Source organism: Mastigoproctus giganteus, chromosome 10, assembly GCF_048544385.1.
Source record: "Mastigoproctus giganteus isolate SK-2022 chromosome 10, ASM4854438v1, whole genome shotgun sequence".
NCBI classification, from domain to species: Eukaryota; Metazoa; Arthropoda; class Arachnida; order Uropygi; family Thelyphonidae; genus Mastigoproctus; species Mastigoproctus giganteus.
The window spans coordinates 51,839,608-51,857,224 of record NC_143584.1 but is presented as its reverse complement, the minus strand read 5'-3'; the positions used below and the strand labels follow the sequence as shown (position 1 = coordinate 51,857,224).

General features: G+C 35.7%; 1 protein-coding gene across 2 annotated transcripts in view; it reads right to left on the bottom strand.

Moving 5' to 3' along the window:
- Positions 1-17,617, bottom strand: part of LOC150079033 (twitchin-like) — a 2,795,346-nt gene that overhangs the window by 2,020,914 nt on the left and 756,815 nt on the right. For both annotated transcript variants that reach the window (XM_090382361.1, XM_090382360.1), the window contains 2 exons: positions 9,068-9,215; positions 2,018-2,142 (listed from right to left, as the gene is read on the bottom strand). In XM_090382361.1, coding sequence (XP_090238487.1) covers positions 2,018-2,142; positions 9,068-9,215 — 273 coding nt within the window. The remainder of the gene's footprint in view (positions 1-2,017; positions 2,143-9,067; positions 9,216-17,617) is intronic.

The window sequence follows — 17,617 nt, the reverse complement described above, 5'->3', positions numbered from 1 at the left end:
CATCTAGATTCCATTCAAAAGAGGGCAGTTAGGTTAATTAATGATTCCTCTCTAACAGAGTCTCTCCACTTGCTGTCTCATAGACGTACTGTTTCTGCTGCATGCCTTTTCTATAGATACTTCCATGGGCACTGTTCTTCTGAATTGGCTTCAATAATAACAGCTCTCTCTCTTACAAAATAGTCTGAACATGTGCTGCCACCAGCCAACATCCATTTACTATCCAACTTCAAACTCTCAGAACCAACTTTTCATCTTCCTCGTTTATTCATTCAACTGCCGGTTTCTGGAACATCCTTCCTTCATACGTATTTCCTGAAAATTACAGTGTACAGAAGTTCAAGTCCAATGTCAACAAATATCTTCTTTTGTCTTCTCAACCTTCAACCCAAGCACAGTACTAAGTACTATTGGTTTTAATACTTCTCATGTTTGGGGTTTACATTAAAAAAAAAAAAAAAAAAAAGTCTCCCAGCGAACACCTACAAGGAACACCATAAAGTTGCAATCCTGAACACCTGTAGGATAATTAGAGTTCCTTGACCAATGGTAACACTAGACATAACAACTACCACCCAGTGTATTAGCATTAGTGTAAAAGCAAGCTTATTCAGCATCAGCCAAAAAAAAAAAAAAAAAACTTGGTAGTAATACCCGTCACGAGTTGGAACCCCCAGACAGGGAGAAATAATAAAAGAGCAATGAATAAGCTCCCAAAATCGTGCTCATTTGAAACTCTGATACATCTTTACTACATTCCACAACTGCTACTTATCACTTTGACTTACTTGACCAGATGCAAGTCACCACTTCCCCAACGTACAAAGCTCATTGACTTTTTATACCGCAAGCAATGCGGTACAATCTGTTACAGATGGGGCAGTCATACTTCAGTGACTGAGTGTATTTGCTTATCACATGAGGACTTTATATATCATTTCATATTTTATTTATTTTGCCTCTAGGGCAATGAGCCCATATGCACTAAAAACAATTACAAAATTTAAAATTTCCTTAATGCCTTAAACAATATTTACAATATTGTTTAAGGCTTTACGGAATTTAAGGCATTGGTCAATCTCTATTTAAAAAATTTTTTTAACAATCTAAACATATATAAAACAAAAACAAGTGCATAAATAGTACCACTAATTTCCATTCTGAACCTCATACAGGTACATCATGGTCCTGTAATCAGGATCTTCTCTTAAAATCATTTTCTTCATAACAACAAAAGAACTTAAAATTATGATGATTTACAAATAAAACTGGTAAATTATCTCTATCTAGGATACATATCCCTCTCTCAAGCTCACTTCACAGATCAACATATCAACAGTGAAGCATGACATGAATGCCTGTCTCCATCTCCCCGCAAAAACAAAAGCTAGAAGGGACCAAGCTGAACTGATTTAACTTAGACATTAGGCTGTACTCCGTCAGCAGGAAACAGGCATACTAACTGAATTGCAACCAGAGTCTAATCCTGTAATTCACAGTGGAGACGGAGGGCAGGAATAAAAATGTTTCTCTGTCTTTCTAAGAGCTGTTCCAACAATTTTTCCATATACTTACAAGCTCATTATAGATTCTTCTCTGCTCCACTGAAACCTGTTGCTTCATTGGTCCCCTCCCACCTTGCAGGCAGGACTGAACACCTAATATCTCTTTCAAATCCTAAAATGTTTTAAAATTTTCAATTAACTTGAGCATTTGTTTTACAATGAGTAAATTTTTCAGCTATTTTACTTAGGTTCACGCTCTAAGTAAAATGATTTATAGATCAGTACACTGTTTTTATCAATTTCATGTTTAGTACTTTTCCATATAATTTAAGAATTAAACAGCCAATATAGTGTCAGTTGCTCAATATAATAGTCCTACCACTGATTTTATACATTTATATGATTACCAAGATGCTTAGTTACTGTTAGGTGCATAAATAAAGAAACAGAATAAAACCATGCTTTTATTACATATTCAAGCAAAAATATATAGCATAAAATGTTCTACTTACGTTCCACAATAAGCTCACAAGTAGTTTTATCAGCATTTGTTTTACAGGTATATTCACCTTCATCAGCTAATTTAGTGCTCTTAATTATTAACCTTCGCTTACGACCCTCTGAAGCTATTTCAATCCTAAAAAAAGTTTAAAAATTAGAAATACATAAATATCAATAAATTATAATGTATAAATTAACACTACACACAAGATATACAGGTAATTGATTCAAATTTTGTAAAATAAATAAATTATATAATAATACAGCATAAACATTAAAATCATAAACAATTAAAACAATATATACAATGTCATGACTATATAAATTATGAATATAATGTCCTATTGTCATTACAAGGAAATAAGTGACTGGAACCTAACAAATATGTGTTCAGATCAAGGATTCCAGTTGGAGGGTGACATCCCATGCTACCATCCAGGACCTCATTTTCTTCTGTTGGGTAACTCTCTCTCTCTCGAGGTGGCTCAGCCACTAGTTGGAAACTGTGGAATTTAGGGTTACGTTCTCCTTGTTTAAAGAGGAATTACCAATTTCGGTGAAGGAAATGAAATTTTAGATTCTTTTGAATTCTGTTTTGACCTGAATATTCTCTAATACTCATCACTGCTATGAGGAATTGATAAAATGCCAATAATGGCTTGGGCTTTACATTTTATGCTTTCTTGGGCACTTGTCAATTACCAGACCAAAGACCACCATACATAAATTCTTTCTTCTTTCATAATAACATCTGGTAGATTCTCACACTGAAATTAACAGGATTGATTTGCAAAATATTTATTTCTTTACCTTTAATGATTTTGAGCAGCACTGTAAATTGCACGTGCATGGTTGCACGTGTGTGTGTGCATGGTGCAAGTTTTATTTATTTTATTTATTTTTTTTTTTTTTGCAAATTGATTCATTTCATTTTGGTTCAAAAAACTTGTTCTCTGAATAGTGGAACAACATCACTGGATGATGAATTGGTTCTCCAAATATGATTATATTTATATTTACAGTTAAATATATTAAGATTAATTCAGTATGGCAATTTGATATCTATGTTGTTGTTGTTGTTTAGAGCTAGTAGACTTTTAACTGCTGTAAGGAAACCTTTTGTCTTAGGAATTCAAGGCAGAAAGTCATCAATTAAGTCTTCAATTTACCAAACTTTATTCATTAAATCATACAGTTTTTGCTATGCGTATATTGTAATTTCTGAAACTTGCAACATTTTATTTCACATACAAATAACCTTGATAATTTCACATACAAAATTTTAAATTTGCACTACTGATTTTTTTTCCTGTATTTTTACTGAACATATAAATATCTAATGATAAAGTTTTTACATTAAATTAGTTTTTTACATTCAACACATACTGTGTCTATACTTGTCTCTCACTGGCCTATTGGCCTGTACGAGAAGCACACAAAAGTTCGATGAAATTTACCGTTAAAAGTACTTTGCTGTAATGGCATTTGTATTGTTGCTCACTCGGTAAACAGATGGTGGGTGTTATCGGTCTGGAGTAGAAGTTGAATCCCATGGAGCTTGAAACCCTCCCGAAGTGTGTGTGTGGGGGGTTAACCTGACCTTTTTTCTTTAGAATCACTAATTGAATCAAGAACAGAGTCATATTGGAAGTTCTGGCATCGTAAAAAAATATTTGTAACATAGTTTCACAGGTAAACTTTTTCAAAAATTGCTGTGCTTCTCGTGTGGGCTTCCTTTGCCTTTTTTTTTTTTTTTCCTTAATAAACAATTTATCCACTAGTGCACCAGCGAATCAGGTTACCCCCTCCACTTCAGGAGGGTTTCAATCACCCATGGGATTCAATTTCTACTCCTGACCGATAACACCCACCGTCTGTTTACCGAGCGAGCAACAATACAAATGCCGTTATGGCAAAGTACTTTTACTGGTAAATTTCATTAAACTTTTGTGTGCTTGTCATCCAGGCTTTCTTTACCTTCGCCGTCTATTGTAATTGTGATTGACAAGAAAGATAGCCCTTTAGTAATTTATTGATAGGGAAAGGTGATATATTGATAGGGAAAGGTGATAAAGAAGATATATTGTGAACGATGTTACTGCCCTGAACAAGGTAAATGTTGGAAGTGATCACAGAATGGTAAGATGTACACTTGATATAGATGTAGGAAAGGAAAGGAAAAAACTGACTCGAGTAAATAATACAAAGGTCTTTGAGATAACAGAGGAGGAGAAAAAGCAGTATGTACTGGAACTTAAGAACAAGTTTGAGCTTCTGCAGACTGCTCAGGACCAAGATATCGACGAGGAATATTACAACTTTCTGAAAGTGATAAAGCCCAAGAAACCTACAGGGAAAAAGAAATCCAAAGAAGAAAAAATTAGTCAAGAAACACTTGTCATGATGAACCGAAGACGACAGGGAGAAAATTGAGTATACTGAGTTATGCAAAGCCATTAGAAAGAGACTTAGAGAGGACATAAGAAGATTTAACACAAGTAAAGTAGAACAAGCATTAAGGGAAAACAAAGGATTTAAATCAGCAGCCATGAGCAGTAATACAGAAAGACAAATGATACTGAAACTGAAGAATAGCGATGGGATACTTATAAACAGCAGAGAAGGCATAATTCAAATAGCAGAAGACTACTATAGAGAATTATACAAGGAGCGAGGGAATGATGCCAGCAGTGGGGAAGATGGATTGCAAAGTAGCAACACATACGAGATACCCGATATTCTTCTGATGAGGTAGAACATGCATTGAAGAAAATGAAGAATCAGAAAGTTCCGGGGGAAGATGAAGTTACTGTACAGTTGTTAAAATTGGGAGGAAGAGACATAACACAAAAACTGGCAAGGCTCTTCACAAAGTGCATTAGAAAAGGTGTGACGCCTAAGCAGTAGAATAATGCAATCATAGTTTTGCTGCATAACAAAGGAGATAAATCAGAAATTGGAAATTATAGACCAATTAGCCTGTTATCCCACATCTACAAGCTGTTCACAAGGGTCATTACTAACAGATTAGAAAGAATAATTGATGAGAATCAACCGAAAGAGCAAGCTGGCTTTAGGACAGGATTCTCAACTATGGATCACCTTCACATAATATCACAGCTAATGGAGAAAGCAAATGAATATAAAACACCATTATGCCTGGAATTTGTGGATTATGAAAAGACATTTGACTCCATACAGCATAAGGCAATGTTTCGGGCACTGGAAAACAAGGCATAGATACCCCATATATTATGATTTTGAAGAAAATATATGAGAGTGCTACCTCCTTTATTAGACCAGACAAAGACAGTAGGAAATTTAAAATCAAGAAAGGAGTTTGACAAGGAGACACAATATCTCCGAAGCTGTTTACTGCTGCCTTTGAGAAAGCTCGCAGAAAGGAGTCAATGTGAACGGAGAGTACCTAAACCATTTACGATTTGCAGATGACATTGTGGTCATAAGCCACGATCCCAAAGAATTAGAGGAAAATCTTAATCAGTTATGTACAGTTAGTAAGGATTTTGGACTAAAGATGAATATGGCTAAAACAAAAGTAATGATGAACAAGTATGCCACAGAAAGAGAAACAATGATTGAAGGAGCAGTAATTGAAAAGAATTGAATTGGAGTCATATACTTATTCGGGACAAGTTATTAGCTGTAATAATGATAAATGGCTGGAAGTCAAGAGAAGAATAAATTTTGGATGGATAGCATTCAGGAAATATAGTCACATACTGAAGAGCAATATCCCAGTTTGTCTGAAATGTAAAATAATGAACCAATGTATACTCTCCACCATGACTTATGGAAGTGAAACTTGGGCACTCACCAAAAGAATGGAAGAGAAGCTGAGAACTACACAGCGAAGAATGGAACGAATTATATTGGGAATCAGACTGTTAGATAAGAAGAGAAACACATGGATTAGGCAGCAAACTCAAGTAAAGGACATTCTTATCAAAACTAAAGAACTAAAATGGTCTTGGGCAGGACACATAGCTTGAAGACATGATGACAGATGGACTAAGAAAATAACAGAATGGTATCCAAGAGGAGCTAGAAGAAAACCTGGAAGACAAAGGCGGAGATGGATAGATGAAATTCACGAGTTTGTGGGTAGTAAATGGATGGTCAGTGCTCAAAACAGAAGGAACTGGAAAGTTGCTGTTGAGGCCTTCATCCTGCAGTGGATTGAAAATGGCAGATGATGATGATGCTGCATAAGCTCATACACTTGCTTTCTTGCATCACATGCCACTACTACTACTACTACTACATTTCAGTACAAGCACCCTATATGTGGCATACCCCATATTTAACATGATTTGTAAGAAATATGGGCAATATAAATGGTATAACATTAAGTTAACAAATAAGCCACTTAAATGTATCATAACTTTGTCAAAACTCTTATAGACAAAACGGCTTGTAATTATTCATTTAACTTGTTAACCCTTCTAACTATAAACTCTAAACCAGCGTTTCCCAAACCTTTTTAGTCACGGAACACTTTTCATCTCATAACATATTCACGGAACACTTTTCATCTTGCAACATATTCACAGAACACTGACGAAACACAAGTTTAGCGAGAGCCAAAGAACTGTTGCTAATATTTTATTACATATGGTGCTGTGCATCAGGAGCATCTTTATTTCCAACACATGTGTAGCCAAAATTTAAATAACTATCATTATACTTTTGTTTTAGTCTTTTATTAGTTGGTTCCTGTTTTTTTTCTCTTCGGATTTCTGGGGAACAAAAGGCTGCGATTAATCATCCTCACTTTGAAGTGGGACAATATTGTGTTCACTTTCATCGAGCATGTTGTACTACTAGATGTATTTTGCTTCTCATTTTAAAGTTCCTTTTTCAACCATAAATCTATGGTCACATATTTTAGTAATAATATTTTGAAATACTAATAATTATCAAAAAAAAATATATATACAAGGAAGTGAGTTTAGTTATGATATCAGTTCACTTCCTCCTCCTCTCCTTCAGCCTGTGTACTCCATGCTAAATCGCATACGAATGGCATATCCAATCACTATATTGCTACTTTTTCGTAGGTGTCATTACCTCTACGCATATTTCTCTATGCAAAGCCCATCAAAATAAAGTGTTCCGCGGTCTATTTGATTATTAGTCTATGCCAGTATACTAAACAAAAAAAAATGACGCTAAATATTATAATACATAAGTGGTGTTCGCTACAAATATGCAAAATTTATTTATTATATATTTTTTTATTATTAATTATGATTTTTCGCGGAACACTTGTTCACATCTCACGGAACACAGTTTCAGAAACACTGCCCTAAACAATGAACTGAAATCCATTACCACATATAAATGCATACTAACATCACCAAAAACAGTAACTTCAGATTTCCACTCATCTATTTCATTTCAAAATTTCATAATATGACAGTAGCATACAGTTATTAGTGTCATTAACAACACTGCCAACCTTTGTATCATTTGCAAACTTAGACACATTAAGCCTGATATACCTTCATCAATATCATTCCTGGATGTGCCATCAAGATCCTGGGTGTGCCAAGCACATACTCACCACATGTGAGCCCCTGGGGTTAATTGTAATGTATCATTAGAGATTTATCGGATGCACCGTTTTCAAACTTTTGAATAATTTCAAGTTTTTGTTTAATTGAAAGAACCCTTGCGTTTGCCCATCATTTTCATGATTTCTGAGCAAAAAAAATAAAAAATAAATAATTAATAATAATAAAAATTCCGATATGCCTGACATAAATAACAAAACAAAATTTGCCTTTTGTTGTGGTGATTGAACACAACAATCGACACAATGCACTAAAACAAACTAAACATTTGGTCCCCCTCTTTTTTTTTTTTTTTTTTTTTTAGCTGTGGATGTGAAGACAGTGGAGGTTGCAAGACAACAGATACACTAATCTCCCAATGACGACGCTTCTTGTCGCTTATTTACAACTTACAAAAGATCTGTTTATACCTATTCTAGTTCTTACTTGAATTTTATGGTTTCTGTTTGATTTTTTTTTTATTTTTATTTTTATTTATTTTTTTATTTCGAGTCTTGAAGTGTCCCAGTTAATCCGATCCTGATAAATCGAGAATCTGCTGTATATGATATCAAAATTATTTTTTGCATCCAATGGTCACAAAGGAACTGGAAGCAAAACATAATTTTGATACCATATACTTTGATCTTAGGAAAGCTTTTGATACTGTTGCATACGGAAGACTACTATACAAATTGGAGCAGTATGGCATTAAGGGAAAAATGCTGCTATGGGTAAAGAGATGGTTGAGTGGGAGAAGACAGAGAGTAGTAATCAATGGATACTGCTCTTCACGGACTAATGTTATTAGTGGAGTCCCCCCCCCGGGTTCAGTGTTAGGTCCATTGTTGTTTTCTGTATTTATTAATGATATTGATGAAGGTATATCAGACTTAATGTTTAAGTTTGCAGACAATACAATGGTTTGCAGGGCTGTTAATGACAGCATGCTACTACAACATGAACTAGAAATGTTGAGCAGAACAGAACAGAACAGATGTCAAGCTTACTGGTCTGTAATTGGTCATGTCACCCTATTATCCCCCTTTGAGAAAAGGAGACACATTTTCCACATCTCCATTCTACAGGCATCCTCCCCTGAATCCAAGGATATTCTAACAATTATGAAGAATGGTTTTCTTATCTTTTTTGCTGCTTCTTTTAATGTAATTGGATAGATCCTATTTTTGATATTTCATATTTGCTTAGATTTATTATCGGAAACGGAAAAAATCCATAAACCAGCAATTCTCAGCTCCTGAGATTGATTGCACCTGTCCCGACATTGCATCTGTCTAACGTTTCTATACTTTTTCAGAGAACTTAAAATAAAGTGTCCTTAAAATAAAAACATAATAACATTATTCAGGGTGACTTTTAGTACACCCGGAATAATGTAATTATGTTTTATATAATAATTTAACATGGAAGTAGAGGCCATAAAATTTTATATTACTTTGTTTTTATTTATATAACAGTCTTTACCTTTTGTCTTTGCCTTTCAATAATTCTTGGTCTCCCTTAAACCACTGTACCTTTGCTTCCCATTCATCTACTTCACATTCAAGAACTGCTTGGTCTTTTTCCATTACTTTCATACTCTTCAGAGGCTTCATAAACTCAAATTTCTGGTCTATAAAATTCAATATTATCTTATCAAACAGGATTAATTTTTATCAAAAAGGATTAATTTTTGCTTCAAACAAACAAACAACTTTATAAGCAACAATAATAAAAATTCTCCTTTAATATGGCATCATTAAAGGTAAAGCCTTAATTCCTCTGATATTAAACTCTAAATTTTAAGCAATGAAGTAAGCATTTAGAATACAATCAGATCTTTTAATAATATACACTTCTTAGATTAATTAAATAAGTATGATATTTTATCCTATTTTATTAGAAAATGAAAGGTTTTCTTAATGAAGCTTTATGAAAATAAGTCACAGATATGAAAATAAGTGTGTAGATAATAACCATGATTTTACTAAATTTTAGACCATCATTTCCCACATTGTAAGTGTTTGTTACTTATTTGTGAATTATAGACATCTGCTAGTATATATATCTGTGAATTATAGACAATAAATGATAACAAATGATAAAATTTTTATTTTTTTGCAAATGTATCAGTTGTGAATTAATGTTGTTGTTGTTTGGTTTTTAGGAGCATTAGCAACTAAGGCCATTTTGCTCCCAGGATATGCGGTGGTCATTCCCTGACCTTTCCGCATCCTCCGTATTTGGTGGTCGTGGGCTCGAACCCCAGTCTAATCAAGAAGTGTGTGCTATGCACTGCTGCTCCTGCCCACCTGGCTACTGAGGCACTGTGCATTAATATAGGCTCAATTTTTCTATATACATAATCAATGCCCACAGCTAGCCTCTGAATTAAACCAAAGTTAAGAAAGATTAAAACCTCAAAAAATATGAGTGCCTTCAATACTTTCATTTCAAAATCTTCAAAGAATATTTTAGTGACCATAGAATGCTCAAAGTAAATTATTTGTTTCCACTTGTAGCCGTAGGCAAAGGTGAAGGTGATTCTTGCACAACTTCTATTAGAATAAGTAGCAACCTGGAGCGAGGGGTGTTGGGGGTTTCAGGGACGGATGGCAGTCATTCTGAAATAGGTGGGTATATGGGATGTGTTAGGGTAATAAGGAATAGGAATAGGAGCATGTATGCTTGCATGTATACCAATGCTAGCAGTATAGTAAATAAATTTGATGAATTTGAAGTGTTGGCCAAGACATCTAAGGCGGATATTGTTGGGACAGCAGAGACGTGGTGTCACACAGATATAAAGAATGCAGAACTGGAATTTGGGGAGTACAATGTGTACAGAAAGGATAGACAAGATAGAAGGTAGGAGGTGTTATGCTGTTAATTAAAAAAAACATAAAATCAAAAGAAGTGCACCCAGTTTATTTAGATGAACAGTGCACTGTTGAGTCAGTTTGGTGTGACATAAGCACTGCGAAAGCAAAAATAAGAGTAGGAGTGTGTTATAGGCCTAATGACTCGAATGAGTACAATGAACAATTATACAGAGAAATAGAGTGGACCAGTAAATCAGAATTTCTTATAATGGGGGATTTTAACTTCCCAGATATTGATTGGAACTTGTGAGTTGGTCACCCACACACTAGTCAGACTTTTGTGGATTTATTGGATGATTGTTTTCTGCAGCAGCATGTTCAAGAGGCAACCAGAGAGAGTAATACTCTTGATCTGGTTATCAGCAGTGATCATTCGTGTATTAAGAATTTGCAGATAAAGGAAACACTAGGTGGCAGTGATCACAGTGTATTTACTTAAAGATATAATTACCATCAGGGGTAAAGGAAAGGGTTTTTGCTTCCGTAAAGGTGAGTACAGTGGTCTCAGAAAGTTTTTAAATTCTGTACAGTGGGATAAACTGACGTGTTACCAACAGTAAATTCAAAGTGGGAAGCATTCAAGGAATTAATTGTCGATGCTACTAAAAGTTTCATACCTATTAAGAAATATTGTTCAAGGTTTAGGCCTAAATGGTTATCTAATGAACTAATGAGACTTGTAACAGGAAAGAAAAATGCATGGGATGTATATAAATTATCAAGCAACTCAGAAGCCTATGGCAGATATAAGCTAGTCTGTAATCAGGTCACAAAGGAGTTAGGCAGGTGAAGGCAGACTACGAGAAATCATTGGCAAAAGATGCTAAGAAAAACAGCAAGGATTTCTTTACTTATATAAACTCTAAAAGGAAGGGAATGAATCTGATTGGTCCACTTGACATCGATGGTTCGACTGTTGATGATCCTGCTCAGATAGCAAACAAACTGAATGAGTATTTTGCATCTACATTCACACATGAGGAATTATTAAGGTTTGAAAATGGCAGAAGGTTATCAAATTGTAGCAGGATACTTAATGATTTTGTAATAACTGAGAGCAAGTGGAGGAGAAATTGATGAAGTTAAACATAAGAAAAGCAGCTGGGGTGGATGGGATCAATCCAGTTATATTAAAGGAGGCGGCAAAGCAACTAAGCAAACCCTTAGTCATAATTATGAGAGCATCCTTGGACTCAGGGGAGGTTCCCATGAACTGGAGATGTGCAAATGTATCCCCAATTCACAAAGGGGGATCGAAGGGTGACACAAGTAATTACAGACCAGTTAGTTTAACTTCTGTTCTGGGTAAAATAATGGAGTCACTGGTTAAAGATGTATTGCAGGATCATCTAGACAAGACTGCAGCAATAATTCAGACACAGCATGGATTTGTTAAGGGAAAGTCTTGTCTGACAAATTTGATAGGATATTATGATGTGGTTACACAGGAACTGGATGCAAAAAATAATTTTGATATCATATATTTGGATTTCAGGAAAGCTTTTGACACTGTTCTGCATGAAAGACTATTGTACAAATTGGAGCAGAATGGTATTAAGGGTAAGTTGCTACAATGGATAAAAGGATGGTTAAATGGGAGAAGACAGAGGGTGGTAATCAATGGGTGCTACTCTTTGTGGACTAATGTTATTAGTGGAGTCCCACACGGTTCGGTGTTGGGTCCACTGTTGTTTTGTATATTTATCAATGATATTGATGAAGGTATATCAGGCTTAATGTTGAAGTTTGCAGATGATACAAAGGTTGGCAGGGTTGCTAATGACAGTAATGGCAGTGTGCTACTGCAACAGTATCTAGATAATTTGGGCAGATGGCTAAGAAGTGGCAACTGAAGTTTAACCTTGACAAATGCAAAGTACTGCATATGGGTAGAAGTAATCCCAGAGAAACGTACCAACCATGTGGTACTACACTTAAGGTGGTAGAAAATGGGAGTAATTGTGCAGGCAGATATGAAGTTTTCTGAGCAATGCAGACAGGCTGCCAGGGCAGGTCATGGGGTTTTGTCAATGATATATAGGAATTTTGCTAGCAGGGAAAATGAGGTGATTATCCCTCTGTATAAGGCAATGTTCAGGCTACGCCTTGAGTACTGCATACAGGTCTGGAGGCCTCATTTTAGGAAGGATGTAGATTTACTTGAGCGTGTACAGAGAAGGGCAACAACATTGGTGAGGGGAATGAAGGGATCCTCTTACCAAGAGAGGCTTAAGTTCTGCAAATTGCAGTGGCTGGAGACCAGGCACCTGTGCTGTGATCTGATTGAGGTGTATAAGGCCTTGAATGGGTTCAGCACGCTGAATTCTGATGGGATCCTTCCACTTGTTCAGATTACGAACCTAAGGGGGCATACATTCAAATTAAGAAAAGACAGATGTAGAATAGATGTGTGGAAATTTGCCTAAGCAAGCAGGTGGTTAATTGCTGGAACAAACTTCCATCTGTCGTTGTGGAAGTTGACAGGTTGAATAAATTTAAGGAGGAACTTGACAGGCATTTGGAGGGAATGGTGTGATTTTTTTTTTTTTTTGATTTTTTTTTTTTTTGGCTGATGCTGCATAAGCTCATACACATGCTTTCTTGCATCACATGCCACTACTACTACTACTACTACTTTTATGTAATGTTAAGTGATTATTATGTATTTGTATGTACTGTTTATTAAAATACCATTCATACTGGTCGATCACATAACATTTTGGTGAAAAAATCATTTGTTTTGACTGTGGGTGGTAATGCTGCATTATACGTTATTGGTTTTCATTTGAGACCTGAGGCTACACTGACCATCATTAGCAACCCTCAACCACTATCAAGAACTCTGTCTCTCAGAAAGTTTTTGCCATATACTTAAATCCTTTGGTGAGTATGCATGTATATGTATGATTTTTTATGTGTAGACCTAAAGGCATATCACCTCTGTGTGCATGTGTGCGTCTGTGCATGCATGAGTGTCTGTGTTATTGTTTTGGTTTTTAGGAGCATTAGCAACTAAGGCTATATTGCTACAGGGATATGCGGTGGTAATTCCTGTTCCGCATCCTCCGTATTTGGTAGTCACGTGCTCGAACTCCGGTCTAATCAAGAAGCATGTGCTGCGCACTGTTGCTCCTGCCCACCTGGCTACGGAGGCACCACACGTGCATGTGTGTGTTATTCACAATACATTTGGAATGCAAATTAATGCTTTGCATCAAGTGCATGGCTAAAATGTTGAAAGCAAAGACGTTTGTTAAAGAACATCCCAATTGTGAGCTCTTGTATTTTGCGTGCTTATTCCCTCAAATGTATGAGTTACAAACCCATAGTGTTTTAGGGTTAAGCTTTAAGCTACGAAAATTTTAGACTGTTTTACAAGTTAGTGCTTCACATGAAGTCAGTACATAGATAAAATATTTGTAGCAAACACACTTTACATGCAAGGCATTATAAAGAAAACAACTCATATTGTGAACCCCCCCCCCTTCATAATGAATTGAACATTTCCCAACAGAAAGGTTTATTATTAATTATTCTCAATTGTGTGTATAGATAGCACTTTTGCAAGGATAACTGTCCCGTCTTCAGTGGGTGGTAAGGCACTCAAATTATTTCCACAATATGAGAGATGCCAAAAGGTGTAAGTTTCAATAAACAGGAGTTATAAAATGAAGTTTTAAAACTATTTGTCAATGTTAAACATCAACTGCTATTTCTTAGCCCATCAATTGACCTAATTTTCATAGATCTTATTTCAGGAACTCACCCTGATTACTGCCATTAATCAACCTGCCAAACTTTGTATCATCTGCAAACTTAGAAATTAAGCCTCATAACCTTTGGCAATATCATTAATAAACACTGAAAACAACAATGGGCCCAACTCTGGGGGACTCCACTAATAACATTAGTCCATGAAGAGCAGTGCCCATTGATAACCACTCTCTGTCTTCTCCCACTCAATTAAAACCATGTCTACATCATTAAAATTATGTAACGCAATTACAGTACATAATTTAATTAAATATTATGGAAATTAATGAAATATGGGCAAGAAATGGGAATTGTTGCTACAAAAACCTTTACTAAGTCTTTCTAGAGCAGGGATGGCAAACCTTTTTAAGCGTGCGTGCCAAAATTGGCTACATCTTTTAAAAAAAACTACTTTTGCATGCCTCTCAGAATAATTGTCATAATAATAATTGTCAGATTTCTATTGGTCTGTTTTAATTTGGTATGGCTTGACAAATCTTTTCAAAAGACACAAACATACAATTTCATGAAAATCCATCCACTGGGAGTCGAGCCTCAGAAGGCAATATTCAAGACACTTAATCATAAGTCACTGCATGAATACAGCTATTTACTGAATGGTGGGATGTCACTACAAGCCTAGCAGAGAGAGAACGGGCGTACGCAGGTGATGACTCAAGGTGGATTATTGGAAACACAATATGACAAATGTTGTCATATTGTGTTGGGTTCTGTTGTATATTCTGGCTTTTGGCTGCAGGGCCCCTGGTGAGATCTCACGTTGCTCACACACACACACACACACACCACTAGGAGGTAGCCAGGCTGCCCATAATTCTATGACTGGTCTCTGTCAAGGTCATCTGAGCTTCCTAGAAAGAGACCAAGTAAAAAAAAAAAAAAAAAAAAAAAAAAAAAAAAAGATATAGAGTACCAGATGTACTGAAGAGTAAAGGAGAGGAGCTAAAAATAGAGCGAAGGAGGATGTAAGGGAAGACAACCTCCACCCTCCACAGGTCGGGTAGGATTTCTCCCACTTACGTGGAAAGTGGAAGAAGAGGGCCCTCGAGAGGGTGGAAAAGACAGTCACATACTCTTTCTAGAGCATACAACTTAATTTGGATGCTCTGAACAGACTTGATAAAGGTGAGCCTCTAAAAAAATTGGTGTTGAATTAGGTATAGGCAAGGCCACTTCAAAAGCCGGAATGAAAAAAAAAACAAAAAAAAAAAAACAGAAAGATTTTGCAGTCAGTTTTATTTCACAAGAGCTGTTAAGTTCTCACTCCATTTTAAGGAAACCAAATTATAGATGGCAAAATTATATAATACATTATGGCTGTGGTTTATGCAATAAAGGAAACACAAAACACCAATCAGCAGACTCATAAAAGCAGCATCAAAGAAAAGACCTTGATCCTCCATCAAAATTCAAATTGAAGATGGATGTTAGATGATAAATGAATAGAAATTTGCTTTCATCCATAAAGTAGTTGATCGTTGAGAGAAACTTCCATCTGGTGTTGTGGAAGTGAGTAGTTTGAATAAATTTAAGGAAAAATTATAAAAATTATTAGAGGGAGATGAACACGTGATTTTCGAAGTTTTCATTTTATATTTATTTTTTGGCAGATACCATATAAGTTTCCTTTCTTGCATCATTTGTCAATACTAATACTGAAAGAATGATGGTGCAGAAAGTTTTATTGGAAGTGACAGATACTTGAACATTAGAAAAAAATATCAGATTATTAATGTATTGAGTGGGGAGAGATTATCTGCCGATCAGCCTGCTGCTTAAAAATTTACAGATTTATGGTCATATATCAACAGAAGGGGCTTAGAGGGGAACAGGCATTCTGTGTGTTATCAGACACATTCTAAAACAATGATGGATCCAATATCTTTCTATTTTAGAAGATTTAGGAGAAGTCCAGTTGGCCTGCCTCCCTAAAATCCACTCATGCATACCTTCTCATTGGTAAGCCCTGTTACATCACTTTGGTGGCAATGAATGTGTAGAGTGGCTCTCTTCAAGATGCCTGGTCAGTTTGAAGAGGAAAAGACCAAACCCTCCAGCACTTTATGACAACACAAAAAAAACAAATGGCCCTCAGCCCCAGCGGCTATCACTCTGGTCCTCTCACTGCCATAAGAGGAATTTGCAGAATCTCGAGGAATTCAGTAATGAACACTTTTTTCAAGAAAAGCGTGAACAGAAAGTGGCCATGGAAAAGCACAGATGGATTTACAACTAATGAAATTGACTTCATCCTCACTAACTGAAGATATATTGTGAACGATGTTACTGCCCTGAACAAGGTAAATGTTGAAAGTGTTCACAGAATGGTAAGATGTACACTTTATATAGATGTAAGAAAAGAAAGGAAAAAACTGAATCGAGTAAATAATACGATTTTGAGATAAGAAAAGAGGAGAAAAAGCAGTATGTATTAGAACTTAAGAACAAGTTTGAGCTTATGCAACCTTTCAGTATCAAGATATCGACAAGGAATACAACAACTTTCTGAAAGTAATAAAGCCCGAGAAACCTGTAGGTAAAAAGAAATCCAAAGAAGAAAAAATTAGTCAAGAAACACTTGTAATGATGAAACAAAGATGACAAATGAAGAGCAAGATAAAACAGAGTATACTGAGTTATGCAAAGCCATTAGAAAGAGACTCAGAGAGGATAAAACAAGATTCAAAACAGAAAAAGTAGAACAAGCATTAAGGGAAAACAAAGGACTTAGATCAGCAGTTATGAGCAGTAATACAGAAAGACAAATGATACTGAATCTTAAGAAAGTGATGGTTTACTTATAAATAGCAGAGAAGGCATAATTCAAATAGCAGAAGACTACAATAAAGTATTATATAAGGAGCAAGGGAATGATACCAGCAGTGGAGAAGATGGATCACAAATTTGCAACACATACAACATACACGATATCCTTCCTGATGAGATAGAACATGAAATGAAAAAATGAAGAAACATAAAGCCACAGGTGAAGATGAAGTTACTGTAGAGTTATTAAAATTGGGAGGAAAAGACACGACACAGAAACCGGCAAGACTCTTCACAAAATACATTAGGAAAAGTGTGACCCCTAAAGGAGTGCAATAATGCAATCGTAATTTTGCTGCATATGAAAGTATCCCATATCTAGAAGTTGTTCCCAAAGGTCATCACTAATAGATTAGAAAGAATACTTGATGAGAATCAACCGAAAGAGCAAGCTGGCTTTAGGACAGGATTCTCAACTATGGATCACCTTCACGTAATATCACAGCAAATGGAGAAAGCAAATGAATATTAAACACCATTATGCCTGGCATTTGTGGATTATGAAAAGGCATTTGACTCCATACAGCATTAGGCAATGTTTCGGGTACTGGAG